Source organism: Thunnus thynnus, chromosome 2 (genome assembly GCF_963924715.1).
Source record: "Thunnus thynnus chromosome 2, fThuThy2.1, whole genome shotgun sequence".
Lineage (NCBI taxonomy): Eukaryota > Metazoa > Chordata > Actinopteri > Scombriformes > Scombridae > Thunnus > Thunnus thynnus.
Genome location: NC_089518.1, coordinates 11,640,262 through 11,659,042, shown reverse-complemented (window position 1 = coordinate 11,659,042; position 18,781 = coordinate 11,640,262). Strand labels below are relative to the sequence as shown.

Below are 18,781 nucleotides of genomic sequence, written 5' to 3'. Positions count from 1 at the left end.
GAATACAGTTACATTTAGAGACAATGTATATGAGCTATTTCCAGCTTCAGTTCAAAAATATATGTTGGTATCAGCCACCCAAACCCATATTGGCCTAACCCTGGTGTCTAGTACATTGTCTGTTACGATCCATTTGTCTCAGGATATGACACTGACATCATTCTCCCTCCTCTCTCCTCTACCCAGGCAGAAAAAACGGTGAGAACGACAAAAACTACGACACATTGGATCTGCCCAAGCGCACAGAGCCGTCAAAAGGTAGGCGCTCGTCTGTCAAAAAAAACATCCCTCTGTTAACACTTTCACTCCTGAGAGACAGTTTCCCAGTCTGGAAATGACTCATTTAGATGTTACCCTGCAGAAGAAGACAGAGGGGAAATGAGTTAGATCTTAAACAATGCTTCAACAAAGCCTTTGTCAAAGAGACGGCCTAGTAATTTAGCTTTGTTTGGTGGTTTGTGTCTCTACTGTGACAGCAGCTTGTGAGAGCATAAACTCTGTGAGCCGTCTTTCTGTTAAATACTGCAACAATGCACGGGACACAAAAGGCAATAAAAAAGCAGCCTGTTATTGTACATGGAGCTGTATTGACTTTGTAGCATCCATTTTTTGGTCTGTTGCATTGTACTGTGCTAATAATTCATTGGTGACTACTGAGCCAAGGAGTGGTTGATATGAATAAAATCTATCACAGTGTATCAAAGTGGGATTAGAGCTGAAACAATTAGTCAGTGAATCAATAAGTCGATCAACAGAAAATTAATTGGCAACTATTATGATGTCTGATAAATCTTTTGAGTAATTTTTCATGCAAAAATGTGGTTCCATCTTCTCAAGTGTGTGGATTTGCTGATTTTCTCTATTTGAAATCACTTGAAATGGAATATCTTTGGATTTTGGGCTGTTGGTCGGACAAAAACAGACATTTTGGGGCACCCTGGGTGCCTGTTGTTTGGGACGCCTCCCACATGGGAATGGCGTCTGTGGTAAGACTGGCGCGGACCTTTGTTGCATGTCAAGCCCCTCTCTCTGCCCATGTTTCCTGTGTCTCTGCACTTTAAGTTGTCAAATGGAGGTAGTAATGCCAAAGAAATTATTTTGAGAAAAAAAATGAAAATGATATGAACATTTTTCATAATTTTCTGATGTTGTATAGACCAAACAATGAATTGATTAGATTATTAATCCAGAACATAATGGACAGATTAATTAAGCATGAAAATCCTCATTAGTTGTAGCTGTAATTTAGATACTGATATATATCATGACATAATGAACTTTATTGAATGCAGAAACTGTTTACACAGTAGATAAACTAACCAGATGGGGATGCCAGTGATTTAAATCCCTATGAATCCAATATTGCCATAAAGAAAGCCTCTTTATTGATTTGGATTAGTCACTTTGGGACCATTAGTAGATTATAACCAGTGCTAAAAAAGCACTAATGTTTGACAAATTTCTATCATCTCACAGCATATTGTAGTATTGACATGTTGCCAAACTCCAACTGAGCCTACTGTATAAGCATCTGAATTGTAGCCTTGGGCTCATTTCGTAATGTCATGATTTAGCGGAATTTATGTGTCTGCAACACACAAAGTTATTTTTTCCCATATTCAGAGAACGATAACTCACCTCTTCTCCTTTTCGTGCTCATCTACTGTGTCTATAAATATTCATTGTATCATGTGATCAGTGATATGGCACAGGTAACTTGGCAAACTCATCACGTGGAAGTTTGAAGAGTGTAGCTTTGCCCCCAGACTCTGCAGCTGGTTCTGGCAGTGTGACTAACTGTGTGTGCACTCATATTCTCTTTGCTTTTGGATTTTGGCAGTGGTATGCAGTAGTAACAGTCATAAAAAGCAAATTAGTATGCAGCACACACATCAGCGCATCCAGACGGTAATAGAATGTGTATTTGCTTGTGTGTGGGTCTGTATAATACCTACCTCTGTGGATAGGTGTGTGTGTGTGTGTGTTGCTGTCTGTCTATCTAGTGGAATTTGCATGCACTTGTTACACATCCTTATGTGGTATTTACACATCAGCACCTTCATCAATGTCTAGTGGCAGGCACTCAAAGTCAATACCACTTCCTATCTGACTGTTAATTAGCCACATTAACACGGCAAAGTGGGCTCTCATTAAACTAGATCACAATTAATTGCTGTGCTTTTCCAAGTTAAGCCGATTTTGCCTTTTTTTTATCACTCCTAAAGTAAAGGAACGCAGATGAGCTCCAAGGATGATAATTAATAATTTCCACTCACTGGGTTTTCATGGGTAAAAGCCAAGCTGGCATGCTGAGACTGTGGATATGTAGCGGTTACAATTGTGGTGCGATTACGTTACACAATGTGAAAACAACACCCTTCGGAGTTTTGAATCCAGAGGAAGCAATTATCATTATAGGCCTAAATGTCATCCATAGTTGAAATGTGTGTGTGGGTTCACGTTAGAGAGAGTGCTCTGCCTTTCCTGAGTGCAGACAGACAAATCTTATTTGACGTTTATTAGCTCGACACACAGGCGAGTAACAACAACAGTGAGATGCATGGATAATAAGCTTAGTCACCGGAGCAAAACCCACATCGACTTTTAAAGCACAATTATCACTTTTTCCTCTCTGGGAAACATCAGAGGTGAGTGTGCTGGTGACTGCGAGAGCATAAAAGTCATCTCGGTGTCTTGTTTGTTTGTCTATGAAAATGTATGTTTTTTTTGTATGGGTTCAGGCACGTACTCTGCCGCCTGCCAGCACCACATCCCCTGGTCATCTGTGGAGAGTTCGCAGAGAGAGTAAGAGAGAGAAGCTCTCATTCGCTGGTGATGGCTAAGAGAGATATGGGAGATTACATGTGTATCCCCGTCCTGATCTGATGTCAGACAGAGAGAGGTCAGCGCCAGGACCAGGCTGGACCAGGCTGGACCTGGCAGTGGGCAATGATTAATCTTTTTGTTTGTGTGGGGATGTGTGTGTGTGTGTGTGTGTGAGTGTGTGTGTGAGTGTGTGAGGGAAGGAAAAAGAAAGAAAGAGAACCAAGCCTGTAGGGTGCTCTGCTGCATGTGATTACAGTTTCATACCTGTTTTGATTCCAGTACAGTTTGATACATGATTTGAAGACTGGAACCAGTATTTTTAATTAGAGAAGTTTTTTTTGTTTTTTTTCACGTCTGGGCAAGCTGTTAACACAACACTGACATATTATCAGCATACAGTATGAAGTTGTTTTTGAGAACTCGTTAGCAAACCTGATTACACATCCAGCTGACAAGGATAAACATTAGCACTCATTTGTAGTTTCTGGGTTGGTCACTACAAGTGACTCATTTCTCATTACACATAGCGATTTGAGCCATTATTATCGTAAAAATATGATTAGTGTAGCTTTAAATTTCATGATATAAAGGACATAGTGTTTCCTCCTTAGTTTGACATTTTGAGCACTACACTTATTCACTTTCTTGTTGAGAGTAACATGCGAATATTGATACTACTTTCACGTCTTTCCATTAATATGACGCTATCGCGAGGAAACAGTTAGCTTAGCTTAACATTAAGACTGGAAACAGGGGGAAACAGCTAGCCTAACTCTTTCCAAAGGAAATAAAATTGACTTAAAACTCTTAAACAATGGGTTATGTGCTGAACTAATTCTTGTGGACACAGTGACTTCCTGGAGTTTTATCGTCATCATGAGGTTGCCAAACCAACAGTGGAGAGTCCAGCAAGTCACCGCGCCCTAGCCAGGAAATACACCAGCACTTGATTCCCTGTAATACCACAATTTGTCGTTTGTACACTTTTTTTTGTATTAATTAAACAGAGAAAATATAACTTTTTATTGTTATTATTTTGGGCATTTAAAGTAGATAGTAGAAAGATGACAGGAAATAAGGCGAGAGAGAGATATAGTGAGCGACATGCAACAAATATCCACTGCTGGAAATGCAGCGTAATCTTGTGGTTATGTGGCAGGGGTTTTAAACAATAGGCTACCAGGGTGCGCCAGAGATATAACATGTGAATTGGAGTGTTTTAGAGGTGTTGGTAGGCAAATGTTTTGCAACATTGCACAGAGCCAGGCAAGTTGTTTCTTCCTGTCAGTCTGCTGGCAGTAGATTCATATTTAATGGACACCTGTGAGGGTGGTATTGAACTTCTCATCTAACTCTTGCAAAAAAAAAAAAAAAAAAAGCAAATAAGTGTAATTCCGAAAGTGTCAAACTATACCTTGAACTATACCTACCTTAGGCAGAGTGAAGCAAGTTACAGACAAAAAACAGCATGTGTTGTTTGTTCAAATGCTTAAAACAACCAATGTTTATATTTTCCTGACTTTCTGTGACCTCTTGTGGTCTTGTCAACAATGACTGTCCTCTCTCCGACACAAAGACGGGAGTAACGTGACATTTTTATACTGCTGCAGAACCTCTAAGGGAGGAGGTCACAGTGGTAGATGTACAAAGCATCTGAATTAAACACCAAAGACTATGCATCACATCTCATCCCCCATTAACAGTCAAAAAACAAAAAACTATTTTGTCATTTAGATACAAGGAAATGTTGGCTTATGCAGTAGGTTTGATAATAAAATAACTTTAGGTACCATTCTACAAGAACTAAATTTAGTCCCTTGTTCCTCCAGTTAGTTCCGGTGTAGTTCTTCAAAAGGTTCTTGGTCCACTGGGAGAGTTTCTGCAGTGGAAAAGCCCTACTTATATTCAAATTTAAAGTCCAATATATGACTGATGTGAAAAATCCTGACTGTACATCAAGAGCTATAAGCATTAAACCAAACACACATGCAGACAGAACCAAAAGATACATCTGACACATCTGTCTATCATAAACCAAACATCAATCTCTAATCTTCTGCACTACCACATTACAAATTATTATACAAACTACAGACAGCATCTCTAAAATCAATGCTCTATTTTAATTCACTCAGTAATCTTGTTTTGCCAGTCATTTAGTTGTGATTCTTTCTTTTTGTTGATTATGTGGCCACTTCCTCCATCCTAACTGATTAAGGTATAGTTGCACCAGAAGGGGAACTTGTTGCAGGCAAATACATCATTAGAGGAGTCCAGAGTTACTGGCGGTGCATTATTCATTCCACCCAGAACAGAGCCAAAGAAAGAGAGGGGTGGCTGTAACAAAAGTAATTAAGAACTGTGAAAAGACGCATTTCATTAAAGAGCCGGTGAGTGTGGCAGCCCCTGAAATGATGAAACATTTTTCCCAGCAGTTAATTGAAACCACAGCGTAAACCTTTAGATTGGAGAAAGGTCAGGTGAGGGGAGGGGAGGGGAGGAAGGAGGGGAAGAGAGGAGAAGGTGTGTTGTGTGATAAGTGAGTGTGTGCACTTGTGCTGATCTTGCCTCTTTTATTTTAAGAGCGGTGAGAAAAAAGCTAGCCAGTAAAAGTTAAAAATAAGTTCTTTTTCTTTTTGCTGGGGTTTCCTCCAACTTGAGGAGGAGGTTAAGAGAATACAGAAACAGCTACTGGCTGTCCTGAGAGAAACATGCTGCCTCATATTAATTAGCCTCTTTACCTTTTATGCAGCCTTCATCTCTTCCTCCACTCCCTCTTCATCGGCTCTCTCTTATGCTTGTCTCTCGCCACTGTATTGCCAGAGCGGTGTCACGATGCAGGAGAATGAGAGGCGCCTCACATCCTCTCTGAGTATGTGGGTGTGTTTTCAATGAGCCTCAGCAGCCAAAATGAATAAGCACAAGTACTCAGATTCTAGTGAAACTAAGATGTGAATCATTTGACCCTGACAGATGAGGAAGGTGGGTTTTTTTTAGGCACATGGACAGACACTTAGGCTTGTAAAAGCAGTTGTAGATGAGTTAAGATCTCTTTATTTGTTAGCTTTAGTAAGCTAACTCACTGTGAACAGGACTGTTTTGCATGTGCCTCCAACTACACATATATCTTTCATCAGTGAGTTCAGACTGCACAGTGATGTAACATTCCAAATTTATTATCCGTTTTTGTAATGTTCATCACCAAGTCTAAGAATATACAGCCATGCTAGCAGCTTTGAAGCTGCACTTAGCACAGCAGTGCTTTGAGCTAAATGCTAACATCATCATGCTAATGCAGGTATTTGGTCATAAATCATGGCGCTAGAAGAAAAGTCAGAGGATCATTAAAGTTTACAGTCTTTGTCCTCTGGGGACCATGAATGTCTGTACAAAACTGTGCGGGAATCCATCCATCTAGTTGTTGAGATACTTTAGTCTGGACCAAAATGGTGGACCGACCAACCGACCAACCTACTAGCGTGGCAAATAAAAAAATCAGATATGATTTGTCATTAGGAAGGTTATTTTCTTACCACAGTCAGGTCATATAACAGCCTGACCTGGATGCAGTATTATAGTGATGACAATAAAAAGTATTCATACACTGTCAGCTTGAAAAATTCACATCAGCATCACCCTAATTGCCTTTTACCTTTTACCTCTTGCCAGAACGCTCCCCACTATATATATGTGTGTGTATATATATATATATATACTGTGAGGAAATAATTGGAAAGTTTCTGGGTGAACGCTGTTTCCTCTGGCAGAGCTTATTCTCACCATGATGAATCTTTTTGTCAAACTGCTTGTAGTTTCCAGTGAGGCTGACTGATCACAACAGCATTAGGTGCTGCTAATTAGTCATATCTGACAATGAGGGCAATCTGACTAAGCAGTAAAGGCCTTGTTAGAAAAGCCTCAGCGCTTTCCACAAGCTCGCCCTCTTGCTCTCTCTCTTTCTTTTTCCTAATTCTCATTTCTCTTGCTCTCTGACATTCAATGCTCTCTCCATCCCTGAGAGATTTATTGTGCTCCAATCACCGCGCAAACACACTTTGAGCAATTGAGAAAACAGCAGCATTTACTAAGACGACAACTGTGTAACTCGTCTCACTACTTTGTCTTGCAAGCTGAGCGTTTAATTCGTGGAGAGGTTTTAGTATTGACAAACAGCAGTAACGTGAGCTGTTATGTATTGTATATATAACCCTCTTTGATATCATCTCGCTGGAGATCTCCATTTGTAGTATAATGAACACTGACTGTTTTGCAATCGGAGTCATCTCTGTCTGTGATGCATCTCAGCTCTTGAAGTCTGAAGAGTCAGAGCCTCAATTGAATTAAGGAAAACGGAGCCACACTTTCATTGTTTGTCTCGGCTGTCGTCGCCGCACATGTGAGGAGAAATACTTCCTTTAATGGCTCTGTGGCATGAATCTGATTCGTCTAATCCTCCCTGTAATATCTCCATGTGTCTCCGAAGCTGCAGCAAGAAAAGCAATCGTCTTGTCCAAAGGCACGATGAACGTCTTGCCGCAGTGAGCAAATATGCTCAAGCAGATCTATTTTTCAAGATAAATCATCTTTGTGTCATTAACTGCTGCCAAGTCTGCTTCAGAGTAGCACAATTCCAATGGAAGGGAAAGTTTTGGCCTGTTTTGTGTCTACTTTACACTCCAAGTTAAAGCAGAATAATATGAATAATTTACTCTCCATCCCAAATTCCAAGAAGGGTTCTCATGTAGGCGCTTTCTGTTTTCATCACTGTGGAATTTAACACCACGGATAGTGAACGCAGACTCCCAGCCTTGCTGACTTCTTGCTGGCTACGGTCAGCCTGTTGGCCACTTTCACTTACCCTTTTGTTCAAAATAAATGCACCAGTCAGTCGCTCCAGTTGCATCCCTCCTCCACCTCTTCTTTCTCACTTCCTGCCGTCACATTTCACAGCAAGATGAGACCCCAAAACATTATGGCTACCTCACGCACACACAGATAGAATGTCACATATGCAAACCATGCACACAAACAAAAAAAAAAACGTCCATATAAACATGTAACACTTGCGCAGACACACAAGCACACACATATTCACACTTACTTTCTCACTCTCAGCTTCTCTGCTATCTTTACACATAGCATCCACTTGACACAGGGTTGTATCCAGACTGTCTGGCACCTTATATCACTCTCCATCTCTCTGCTGGCTCAGTCATTACATTTCCCTCTGTGTTACACCTTCCTTATGGCAAATATACGGTGTGTTGCATCACCTTTACAGTTTTTAATACTGAATGCCATCACATCCAGAGGGAAGACTATCCTGCTCTTAAAAAAAAAGAGGCCTGTGAATCTCAAGGTGTGATGAGTGACTAATTGGTTTTATATTTCTGTTCCATTTCTGCCATAACCTTCAGCTGAAGAGGCAAAGCTAAATGGGATACAAGCAAACAAAAAAGAGATATTCTATCTTTGGAGATCTCATGCTTAAATACATGATGAATAAAAATAAAAGCGTAAGTACAGAAAATCATACAAAACAGTGCTCCTCTGGCATTTCCATCCAAATTGTGTTTATTGTTTCTATTTTCTAATAGGTTGCTACATGGAACACATTTGCAAGCTGGTGCCCCATGTGGCAACTGGGAATAATTGACTACATTTCTAAAAGTTTGAAGGACTTTAATTACCCCATTTACACTTCATGCATCTTGGTTGGATTGGTTTTTATTCAGATATTTAAAAAAGTGTACAGTATGCAGCCAATAGGCTCAAGATTAATTTAAATCCAATTGTTGAGATGTATTCTTACCATATCTTGAAATGGTTTAAATGATTGCCTGTCCCCAAGCCGCATAGGTGATCTTAATTTTCACTGCATCAGTAAGCAATTAGTGGAAGCAGCCACTTGCAAGGTCTTGCCCCTATTAGAACATCCAGAGTATCACTGACATGAGTCATCTCTGAGTCACCTGGACTGGAGTAGGGTCCACTTGGCCTGTTAAGAACTTTTTCATCCACTGCATTGGAGTCCCAAATGCTTCCCATCACAAACTATAGCATTGTGGCAAAACATTTTCAACTAAACTCTTCAATAATGCATGAATCTCATCTTTGTGTGGTTTGTCAAGGTATGTTCTTGTGCAGCCAGAGCAGGCTCTTCAGTGCTGCTTGTGTCTGATGAGGGAAAACACCCACAGCCGCCTCGGTTCACAGCAGTTAGCAGAGACAACTGCAGCTGCTGTGGGTTTTTTCCCCCTGCTGGTCGCACCTGAAAACATACTTGTCTAGCCACACAAAGGTAAGACTTATGCTTTATTGGAAGAGTTTCAAATAGTATATTTTGCTTAAGCAAGAGAAAAGATGAGGACTAACTGATCGGTTTGGCTATGGACTTCTGGTTAACTGGTTAAAATTGTAGATATGTCCATATAATTGTCTGTAAAGTATGTTGTCATGTGTTCATACTGTATGCCAGCATGTTAAAAGCTTGCTCCAGATGCTAAATGTTCCACTCTAGCCCCCCCACACCAACCCTCCCCACCTCACCTGGGATTAAAACTGAATCCTGCTCTGGCACACCAGCTGTTGGGACCGCCACCGTCCACCTAGCCTGCTCAGCTGGCCACAGCTAACTGGACACTCCTCACATGCCACTCACTTGCCCTCCTTTGTTGTTGATTATAAAACTAAGCACAACAGAGAAAAGGGACTAATTATGTGAATAGCCAGCGGCTTGCAGCTGACATTTTAGATGCTGCAACCCCCCCCTTCAACTCCAAACCCTGCTCTCATGAGCTGTTTCACACTGGCAGTGATAATAAGGCGAGGAAGAGTAAAAAACAAATGAGTAGAATGAGAGGTTTATTTAAGTGGGACCACCTCATGTTTTGTTGGAAATACAAAGAGGTTTGCAAAATAATACTATTCCTAGGAGGTCTCATGAAGAGTGGCTGCTCTACACATCATTAGTGGAATGAAGTCCTTGCAGATTAGTGTGTGTGTGTGTGTGTGTTGATGCATGGCAGCATTTATCCACCTGTGTTTAGCAAAGGATAGTGGGGCGCCACTAATTCCCAGCACTTCCTCTGTGGTGGTGCATAAATTTAACACCACTTCCACCCACAGCAGTGATCAACTGTTTCTCAAGTTCTTTAAACTTCCCTTACCCCCAAAAAACTCAGTGCCCCCGATCAGTGTTTTCCCTCCTACAAGGCTCTGTGGGATTCTAGAAAGTGCTGCGAATCTACAGTAGCCTGCAACATCAGGCCCCTCAGATGATTAACCATGTCATTCGCCTCCCCCGTCTCCTCAAACCTGAGCAATTGGAGCAAAGTGGTAATTATGAGACAAGAATGATTCCAGGGAAGTAGGAGAGAGAGCAGTGAGATTTACTTGCCAGTTGGAGGCTTTGTTTGGCCCCGTTTGAGGCACAAGAGCGCTGCTTCCTGTTGCTGCGAGAGACGCTTTAATCTAATTAAAAGCAGATTAATGGCGAGCTGACTGGCATCGCTAGAGCTACAACACAGGCTTAGCGAGGGAAAGAAAGCCCCCCTTCAGTATTTGCCACTGTCCTGTTACTGGTAAACAGTAAATGAAATATTGCTTGTAAACAGACTAGACTGTTGTAAACAGGAACGTCTAAATGCACTCTAAGGACTGCTGTCCTTGTATACAATGGAAGGAGAGGGTCAGATGAAGCAGAGACAAGTTCAGCACGGGCAGGAGTCCAATCAAATTTTTCCTCCACTGAGCTTTCACTCCGAGCATAAAATCAGTCATGTTGTATATCAGCCTACGTTTTAGGGATTTAACTGACGCCTTTTCCTACGCGACATTAAATTTCTGCACTCCTCTCCAGCAAGTAAGCAAGCAAGCGAGTGGAAAGGCCAAGGTCTCAGTGCTCTTACAATATTTCTGTGACTTCAGCAGCCCTGAAGGAGATGAGCAGGAGTAGGAGAAATATAAAATAAATGCCAAAGAGAAAGATATAAGAGTCTATTTGTGTAAGAAAGTAAGTGGAGGGAGTGGGAAGAGGGCACTTTTTGTTGCCACAGCCAATCTGTTTGACAGCTCTATAATCACAAGTATTTTGGATTTTAATGTATGTTTGATTTAACGATGGGTTCATTTTAGCCAGTGAGAGCAACTCATCTCATCTTCACTGCCTTTCATTTGACTCTTATAAGCACGCACACAAACAGTCACTCACACACAAGCTCATTCATGCACAAATGCTCTGTAACACTAACTCAGTCTCACCCACACACACACTTGCACACATAACGGGCGGTGCACTGTGCCCTTGACCATGAGGGTGGTATTATGTGGCTATTAGAGGTGGTGTTGTTTGTCAGGGAGTTGTAGAGAGAGAGAGAATATTACCTGCGAAAATTGACCACTGTATCTGCTTTGTGTGTTTGTGTGTGTGTGTTTGTATGGAGAAAAAAAGTGTGGACTGTCATCCTCCAAGGCGAGAGTTAATCCAGAGTATCCATCACACTTCAGCAGGCCATTTTCCAAAGGAGGGATTGGTGGGGCTGGAGGGAGCATTAAATGAGGGATGGGTGCTGATGCTGACCCAGACACAGGAAATCCCTCCTCTGTCAAACACCATCACAGCCGTCATCATACATTCTAGATTCCAGACTGTAGCTGGAAAAGAGGAGCTTCTTATTCAGGCTTTGGTGTGCCAGCTGGGTGGAGTGCAGGGCCCCCCCCCCCCCACCTTTTATTTTAGTGATTCAGAACATGTAAATCAGCATTCAGCAAATGCCACACCTCCTCTTCCATTTGTCATGTTTGTTTCAGGCATAGGTTTGTTTCACCATCGCTGTTGGATTACAGTTGCACTCAGAGTTATAAACCAAGCCTTGGTCTGCCACTCTGAGGCAGAAAATATAGATGCTTTAATGTTTTGTGGAAAGGATATGAGCTGGAAAACAATTTTAATCTGAAAAAGAAAACAAAATGTACCTGAAATAAGGGCTAGTAAAATGACCTTTGCAAAGAATGAATGACTTCAGGTCCTGGACAGCTACACAGGGGTTAACAGTTATTCTGACTGATTAGACCTCTTCTTCATGGGCTAATAAGAATCTTAATGGTGCAACTAAATTGACAGTAGAGTCAGGGAAATGTCATTCAGTCTGTACTTACCACACTTTACTGAGTCAAGGTCTAATTAGGCAAAATAAGTGTCACCTGTGTGGGTGTACAGTACCATGGCTGTGTAGAGGCTATACGGTAGAAAGCAAGCAGGTGAAAAATAACAAATGAACACAGGTGAAAGCTGCTAGACTAATAAAGTAAACAAAAGTAGAACAATAAAACAAAGATGATCTCCAGAGACAAACCAAAGAAATAAGAAAAAGAAAAACACTGAAGCTCCACTGTGACACACAGCCACACTGTCTTATCCCATCCTATCAAAGGTTAAAGGTGCAGTGTGTAGGATTTAGTGGCATCTAGTGGAGAAGTCACAGATTGCAACAAACTGAATACCCCTCCCGTCACCCTCCCCTTCCAAGTGTATAGTTGAACCTACGGTGGCTGCAAAAAATGCGAAAAACGCGAAAGGCCTTCTCTAGAGCCAGTGTTTGGTTTGTCCGTTCTGGGCTACTGTAGAAACATGGCGGTGCAACATGGTGGGCTTCGTGGTAGAGGACCCGCTCCCTCTGTAGATATAAAGGGCTCATTTTAAGGTAACAAAAACACGATTCTTATTTTCAGGTTATTACACACTCATTAAAACATACTTAAGAATATTATATTCCATTTCTGCCAAGTCAGATTTTATCAGCCATATCTAGCTAGCTAATTAAGTTACGTTAGCTCCATGAGTTGGCTGAAAACAGTGTCTCCGGTTCTATTTTTAATGATTCAAACTGTCCCATTTAAAAACTAGAATCTTATCGTATATTATAAGTACATACTATATACAAAACTATGTATACTATAATATATACACTAGATGGCAACATGCATGATATCGACCTGAAAGACTAAGGCTGTAACTGTATGATGTTCCATGTAGAAGACATGGAGATAAAGAAACAGTGTTCTTGTATTGCAGTGTAGACCTAGTTAGTGGTAAAGTATGACAAGCAATATCATTTATGATAAGGAAAGCTATAGTGTAACATAAACCTGTTTTGTTGCCTAGCTTACATAATTTATATTTTCAAACAATATGTTTTCAAATGTTGCAAGAAAAATAGGCTTTTTGGACAGCTAACTGGTAATGCTATCTCAGGTGACATTAGCTTGGGTTGCTAGAGTCTAAACCTCCCCAAATCTAATAAAGAAAAGGACAGAGCCATAGACGTTACCTTAAACTCTGATAACATCAAATACACCACCTTACAAACTCTTTAAATGCAGAGTATTGCTCTAGCTAACATCCCCAAACAGTCAATTTCTGATTTGACCACAAATATCTACTGTTTTATAATTTGGCTGATCAGACAAACCATCAAATACCTGCACCTTTTTTTTGGTAATGAAAATGTTCACTGTTCAGATTTTTTTAAATAGACTGCAGGTACCAGCAGCTTCAAACCTAAAATTAAATAACAGACGTTAGTCCAAACCTAGTCTGTTTATGTGGGTTAGTGTAAGCCTTATTCCTTCTTCTCATCCAGGCTGCAGTTCCAGGCCTCTGTCAACCCACATCCCCCCCTTCCTCCACATCTGCCTCAGTCTCAGGCCTCTATCTTCAGTCCCTGTTCCAGTCACTGCCTACCCCCCCACCCCGCTTATATATCTATATCAAGCAGAGCAGCAGTCCACAGGATTATCTGGGCTTATTCCTGAAGGCTGGACACCCAACCCCCAAAACCCCCTCCCCAAACTGCAGAGTACATCATTTAGCTTGTGCTGCAGTGCATCAGTTGTTCTTATGGTAGATGGTAGATTACTTTTTCTCTTTTTCCTCCCTTATTACTGTCTTGTTGTTGCCCCAACTGACATGATCCATGCATTTCTGTGGACTATATACCAGACAGCTGTCCCATCCAGCACACAAATCCACTCAGTCACGATTCCCTCTTTCTCTCTATCCATCCCCCACTCCTTTACTCCTTCTCCCTTTACTCTATATTGTTCCTTCCCTCCCCACTCCTTAGTCACCTTTTTTCCTCCTTTCTTCCTCTCCATTTTCCTCCAGCTTTACACTCTCTACTCTTTTTCCCTCTGTCCCCCATCTCTCTTTCTTGCTTCCTCACTCCCTCTCTTACTCCTCCGCCCCTCTCCCCTCTCTCCTCTCCCCCACATTTCACTGTGAAATCCCTGTCAGACGTAGGGATGTGTAGCATGTTGAGAATCGGCTAAGTTAGAATTTGTGGTGAAAGCACGACACCGCCCTGACAACTTGAGCTTGTTTTTCAGCCTTTCAGGCTCAGGTGAGCTGCCAAACAGGAAATGGGAAACGTTGTCCACCGCCCCCCCACAGCTTTTCTCTGTGGGCTCTCGCTCTTGCTCTCTCTCTCTTTATCTTTATCTCTTTCTCTCTCCACCTATTTCTCCCTCTCTATCTCTTTCTCTCTGGCAGGCTCTCGCTGTTGCTGGAGTTTCTAGTTTCATTTGCGTCTGGGTGAGGACGTGACTTGCCTGGGTAAAGAGAGCAAGCACTCAAGGTGATGCTGAAACACACTCCACTCTCACAAACACACACACACACACAAAGACATACACACCTAATACGTTTGAAAACAGAGACACACGCCGCTCCACTCTGAAGCACTTGAGCCTCTGAGGGAGCTGTTGCTGTTAAACACAAACTTACAAGGGAGCACAAGCGGGGCTTGGCCGCTAATTGCAGCCCACAGGCTAGTATTTTTGCCAGTTGCTGTGGAATTATGAGATTGTAGGTGAGGATGGGAAAGGTCTCCTTTTAAAGCTAAAGTGCACATTGTGGCAGCCTCGAGTGCTCTTGTGCCAGGCACTAGAACTTTCTGCTTTCACTCACTGTACTTAAGTCAATCTGAATGACCATGTTCCAGTGCTATGTAATACTCAGTTAGAAAAGCAGTTTGGTCCTCTTGTTTTGCTGGCCCAACTGTCTCGGTATGAACGTGGACTGAACAGATTTGTTAGTGGCAGTGGGGAGGAGTTTCCATAGCAACCCTAGTACTACCATCGTGTACTCTTTCATCTCAACATATTGTCTACATCAATAGGTAGAGCAATTTTGGAATGTGTGCTGCATTTTGTGTTTGTGGGGGAGATACGGATGGTTATGAGACTGAAGCGAGGAAGATGGTGGGAGAAAGTGAAAAGAAAGGAAAGAGGAGAGAGGAAAAGAAAGGAAGAGGGAGAGAAAATGAATGTTCCCAGCAGAGAAGCAGGCTCCTCTGTATCTGTTCTCTATCTGCAGCCAGCTTAATAGTAGAGTCCAGACACGTGTGTATGTGTGTGTGCTTGTTTGTGTGTCAGTATGACTTAAGTCACCTTCAGGGACACACACCAGACTTAAGACCAGTTAATTGGGGACGGCTTGTGCAACTGGGGACAAAAGCTGTGTCCCCAATTGGTAAAACACTGATTTTAAACGTTGATTAAATTTAAGGTTAGGGTAAAGGTTAGGGTTAGGCAAGTAGTGGTCATGGTTAGGGTTAGGATAAGTCTCTAGGAAATTAATGTACGTCTATGTAAATACCCCAAAAGTGACTTAAGTAAACCTGTGTTCGTGCGTGTGTGTGTGCACAGTATGTAGGATGGGCAGTGGCCTAGCATTTTCTCCATCAGCTTAATGGCTACGCTTGGAGACCAGCATAAGACAGGGACATCCACATCATTCGAGGTAATAATTGGAAAGATTTCCTTTTAATGACTTGAGGGCTCACATCATCAGACAACTCAAGATGGTGGCTGCCAATCTTACGCCTATTCATATGTGGCAGATGTGACAGGTTAATCTGTAGTTGTCACTATAAGCAGAGACTCCAGTCCGTGGTATAGCTGCATACACTCCGATAAATCAGAGCATTACAGTTACATCAAACCCCCTTTTTCCCTGGCTTTTTTTTTTTTTTTTTGCTTTTTTCTTTCTCCCTCTCTTTCGTTTTGAGGGAGTTTATTAAATTAGCAATGCCAGCTCACCAAAGCCGGGCAGACCATGGTCAAAGGTGGGTCGGCTTACATGCATTTACCCATTCAGACAGAATGCTGAATGAGATTTATATGTCTTTCTTTACTGGAGATTCCAGCTGTCTTACAGTCTTACTTGCAAGTGTTTGGGACCTAAAACAGACATTTTGGCAATACCAACAAAATACAAAGAGAAACATACTCTATAGGTGTATCAAAAGTAATACTACTTAGCCAACAAATTATTTCTTAACAAAACACTAATAATTCTTACAAATAACAAGAGTAATTGTAACTATGACTTGTAATGCTAAGCAACGGTTGTATAATAGAGGAGTTGGTTGTATGAAGGTTAAAAAATAATGTGCATGTTCATTATTGCACTATATGTTAAATTACTGTTTAATCACCTTGAACAGCTACATTTGGCTGACATGAGGCATCCCTGTTTGTTTGTGTTTTCTTTTCATTTTGAGCTTTCAGGAAAATTTCCCAACTGGCAATTACCACTTGGATGTTGACACAGATGGTTTTCATGTCATATTCAAGTAGCAAACAGGTAATTACGGTAACTCCCATATAATGTGAAGACAGCATAACAATGATGCAGTGATTAGGGGTAAGAGGTTGCGCTAATTATGAAAAACATGCCAGCAGCAAACACACTTATCTTTGTTATGTTGACTTTTATAGGCTATAGTGACATACCTCCACAATTGTGGTTGGTTGGTTGCAAAGCTGGATTTAAGTGCTGTCACACATACTGTAATTTAGATTTAAGTACACACAACTATCCCAACACAGTGAGAAATACAACTTGGGAGATGCACTTAACTGTGTTTTTTGCCCTCAGTCCATTTTGTTATTATGTCCAACTAAAAGCACCTGGAGCCATGACATGAAGCATTAGCCTGTGCCAAACATGAAAGCAGGAGCACTTGATTGCAGCACAAACAGAAACAAGCAAGACAAACCTGAGCCTCATGTGGCTCAGACAGGCCATCTGTATTATCTCACACCTATGTCTAAACAGCAGGCAATATTAACTGAGAAAGCCATTTGTTGAATGGGGGCAAATTGTCATGTTACTTTTTTTATACTTAACACAATTTGAAAAGTGACATATCTTGTCAATATGTTTTTTTGTCCGAAGGGGAATAATAACTTCACCTGACAGAGATTCTAATATAAACACCTCCACCTCAGGCCCTGGAACACTATTACATTAGCAAGAGGAACATTGGAGACAAACAACCAGCGCATTACCACTGTTGATCCCCTGAGAGGCCGGATAGCTGCGAGGCACATTCTTGAGCGAGCCACAGAAAATCTAATACAACTGTGGCTCAAGAGTGAAAGACCACTGGCTCTGTGTTTTTGTCCAAAGTTTGGAAAGATGGAGAATTTCTGATGGACTAAGTTAAGGGAGTGTTTGGATGTTTCAGACAATTTGGTGTCAATTTGTCAGCATGTTTTTGATAGCGGTGTTGATGTGTCCCTTCTGGTTCTAAAAGCCCACAGCGGGACTTTGCTGGCCTATCAGCACAGGAAAGTGAAAGTGCTACCCTGTCATTGCAGAAATCGCTTGCTGAAAAGGACCCTTTTGTGCTAAATGGTAGGAAACAAGCTTTCATGGACCCAACATTTGGTAGTGCTGGAGCAGGACGCCTGTAGTGAAATGGCAAAGATGGAGGAAGAGAAGGGTGGAGGGGTCTGTGCTGCATATTCCCCTTGTGACTTCAGTGACATCTTTTCCTTTTGGTCCACTGTGTCTCTTTCTCCAACTCTCTCTCCCCTCCCCTCAACCACCCCATCACATCAGGACATCTTTGTGGCCCAGAGCTGATGGGTAGCTGTCCAAGAGATGGGCCAACTGCCACCTTCTGCCTCCCTTTGTCAACATCCAACAAACTAAGGCCAACTGCAGTGTGGGTATGCTAATGTGTGGTGCCCTGGGGCTGCCCATAGAGATGCCAATCTGCGGCAAGGCCAAACTGGATGCGAAATGGGATAATGAAGCTTTGACTCCTGGACCCTGTCTGTCTGAAGGGGTAACTGGGGGGTGAACGGCCTTTGCAGCCTGGCAGTGCACTCTGTTTTGGCTCCTCTTGGCTCCAAGTCTGTTGGGAGGGCTGTGGATAGAAAGGGAATGCGAGCCTCCATCACGTGTTCTCCCTCAGGCTTAGGTTGAGGACACTTGCGTGGTTTAAATCAACTGAATCATACATGGGTCAAATTGTATTTGCAAAATAATGTTTGTTTTCAGCGTAATCTGCGAGGAGAAGCAGATTTTCACAGTGGTTCACCACAACAGAAATGACAACAGTCAATTAAGTTGACTTTTTTGTGATTTATACCCAGCATTAACATGCATCTCGTAGCCATAGTGTCATTCACACATGACACTAAGATGCATCTCCAGCATAAAAATGGAATTCTGATTTCTCATTCCAATCACCTAGCCAATAATCAGATGGGATGGGACTCAAGAAAGAGACGTTCTCTGTTTAAGAGTGGCTGACATTGACACTAAATGAGACAATGAGAATTGCGGTCCACCTTTAAAGTCAGTCCACCTTAAGTGAGCCTAGTCAAGTTAAGCTAACGCGTTGTTGCTAACTTCGGGCTAACCCCCTAGATGAGTATTTTCTTTGTCTTGAGGAGCTGCAGCATTTATTAACTGACAAACTGTAGTCTGTACTGTACATTTACTGCCAGATTGACAACTTACTGCTAAACTTTTCCTCTGCTCCACTCGCCTTCACGTCATGTTTCTGCCGCTCGCCCTTTGCGCTCGCGCAACAACTCACGCACATTCACACACACATACACACACGCATTGCCTTATTCCTTAACGGAGTTACGC

At 41.9% G+C, this 18,781-nt stretch overlaps 1 protein-coding gene across 11 annotated transcripts in view; it reads left to right on the top strand.

Annotated features, from left to right (window-relative positions):
* The window catches only part of arvcfb (ARVCF delta catenin family member b), a 239,117-nt gene that overhangs the window by 194,469 nt on the left and 25,867 nt on the right, over window positions 1-18,781 (top strand). For all 11 annotated transcript variants that reach the window (XM_067603116.1, XM_067603162.1, XM_067603153.1 and 8 more), the window contains one exon: window positions 187-258. In XM_067603116.1, coding sequence (XP_067459217.1) covers window positions 187-258 — 72 coding nt within the window. The remainder of the gene's footprint in view (window positions 1-186; window positions 259-18,781) is intronic.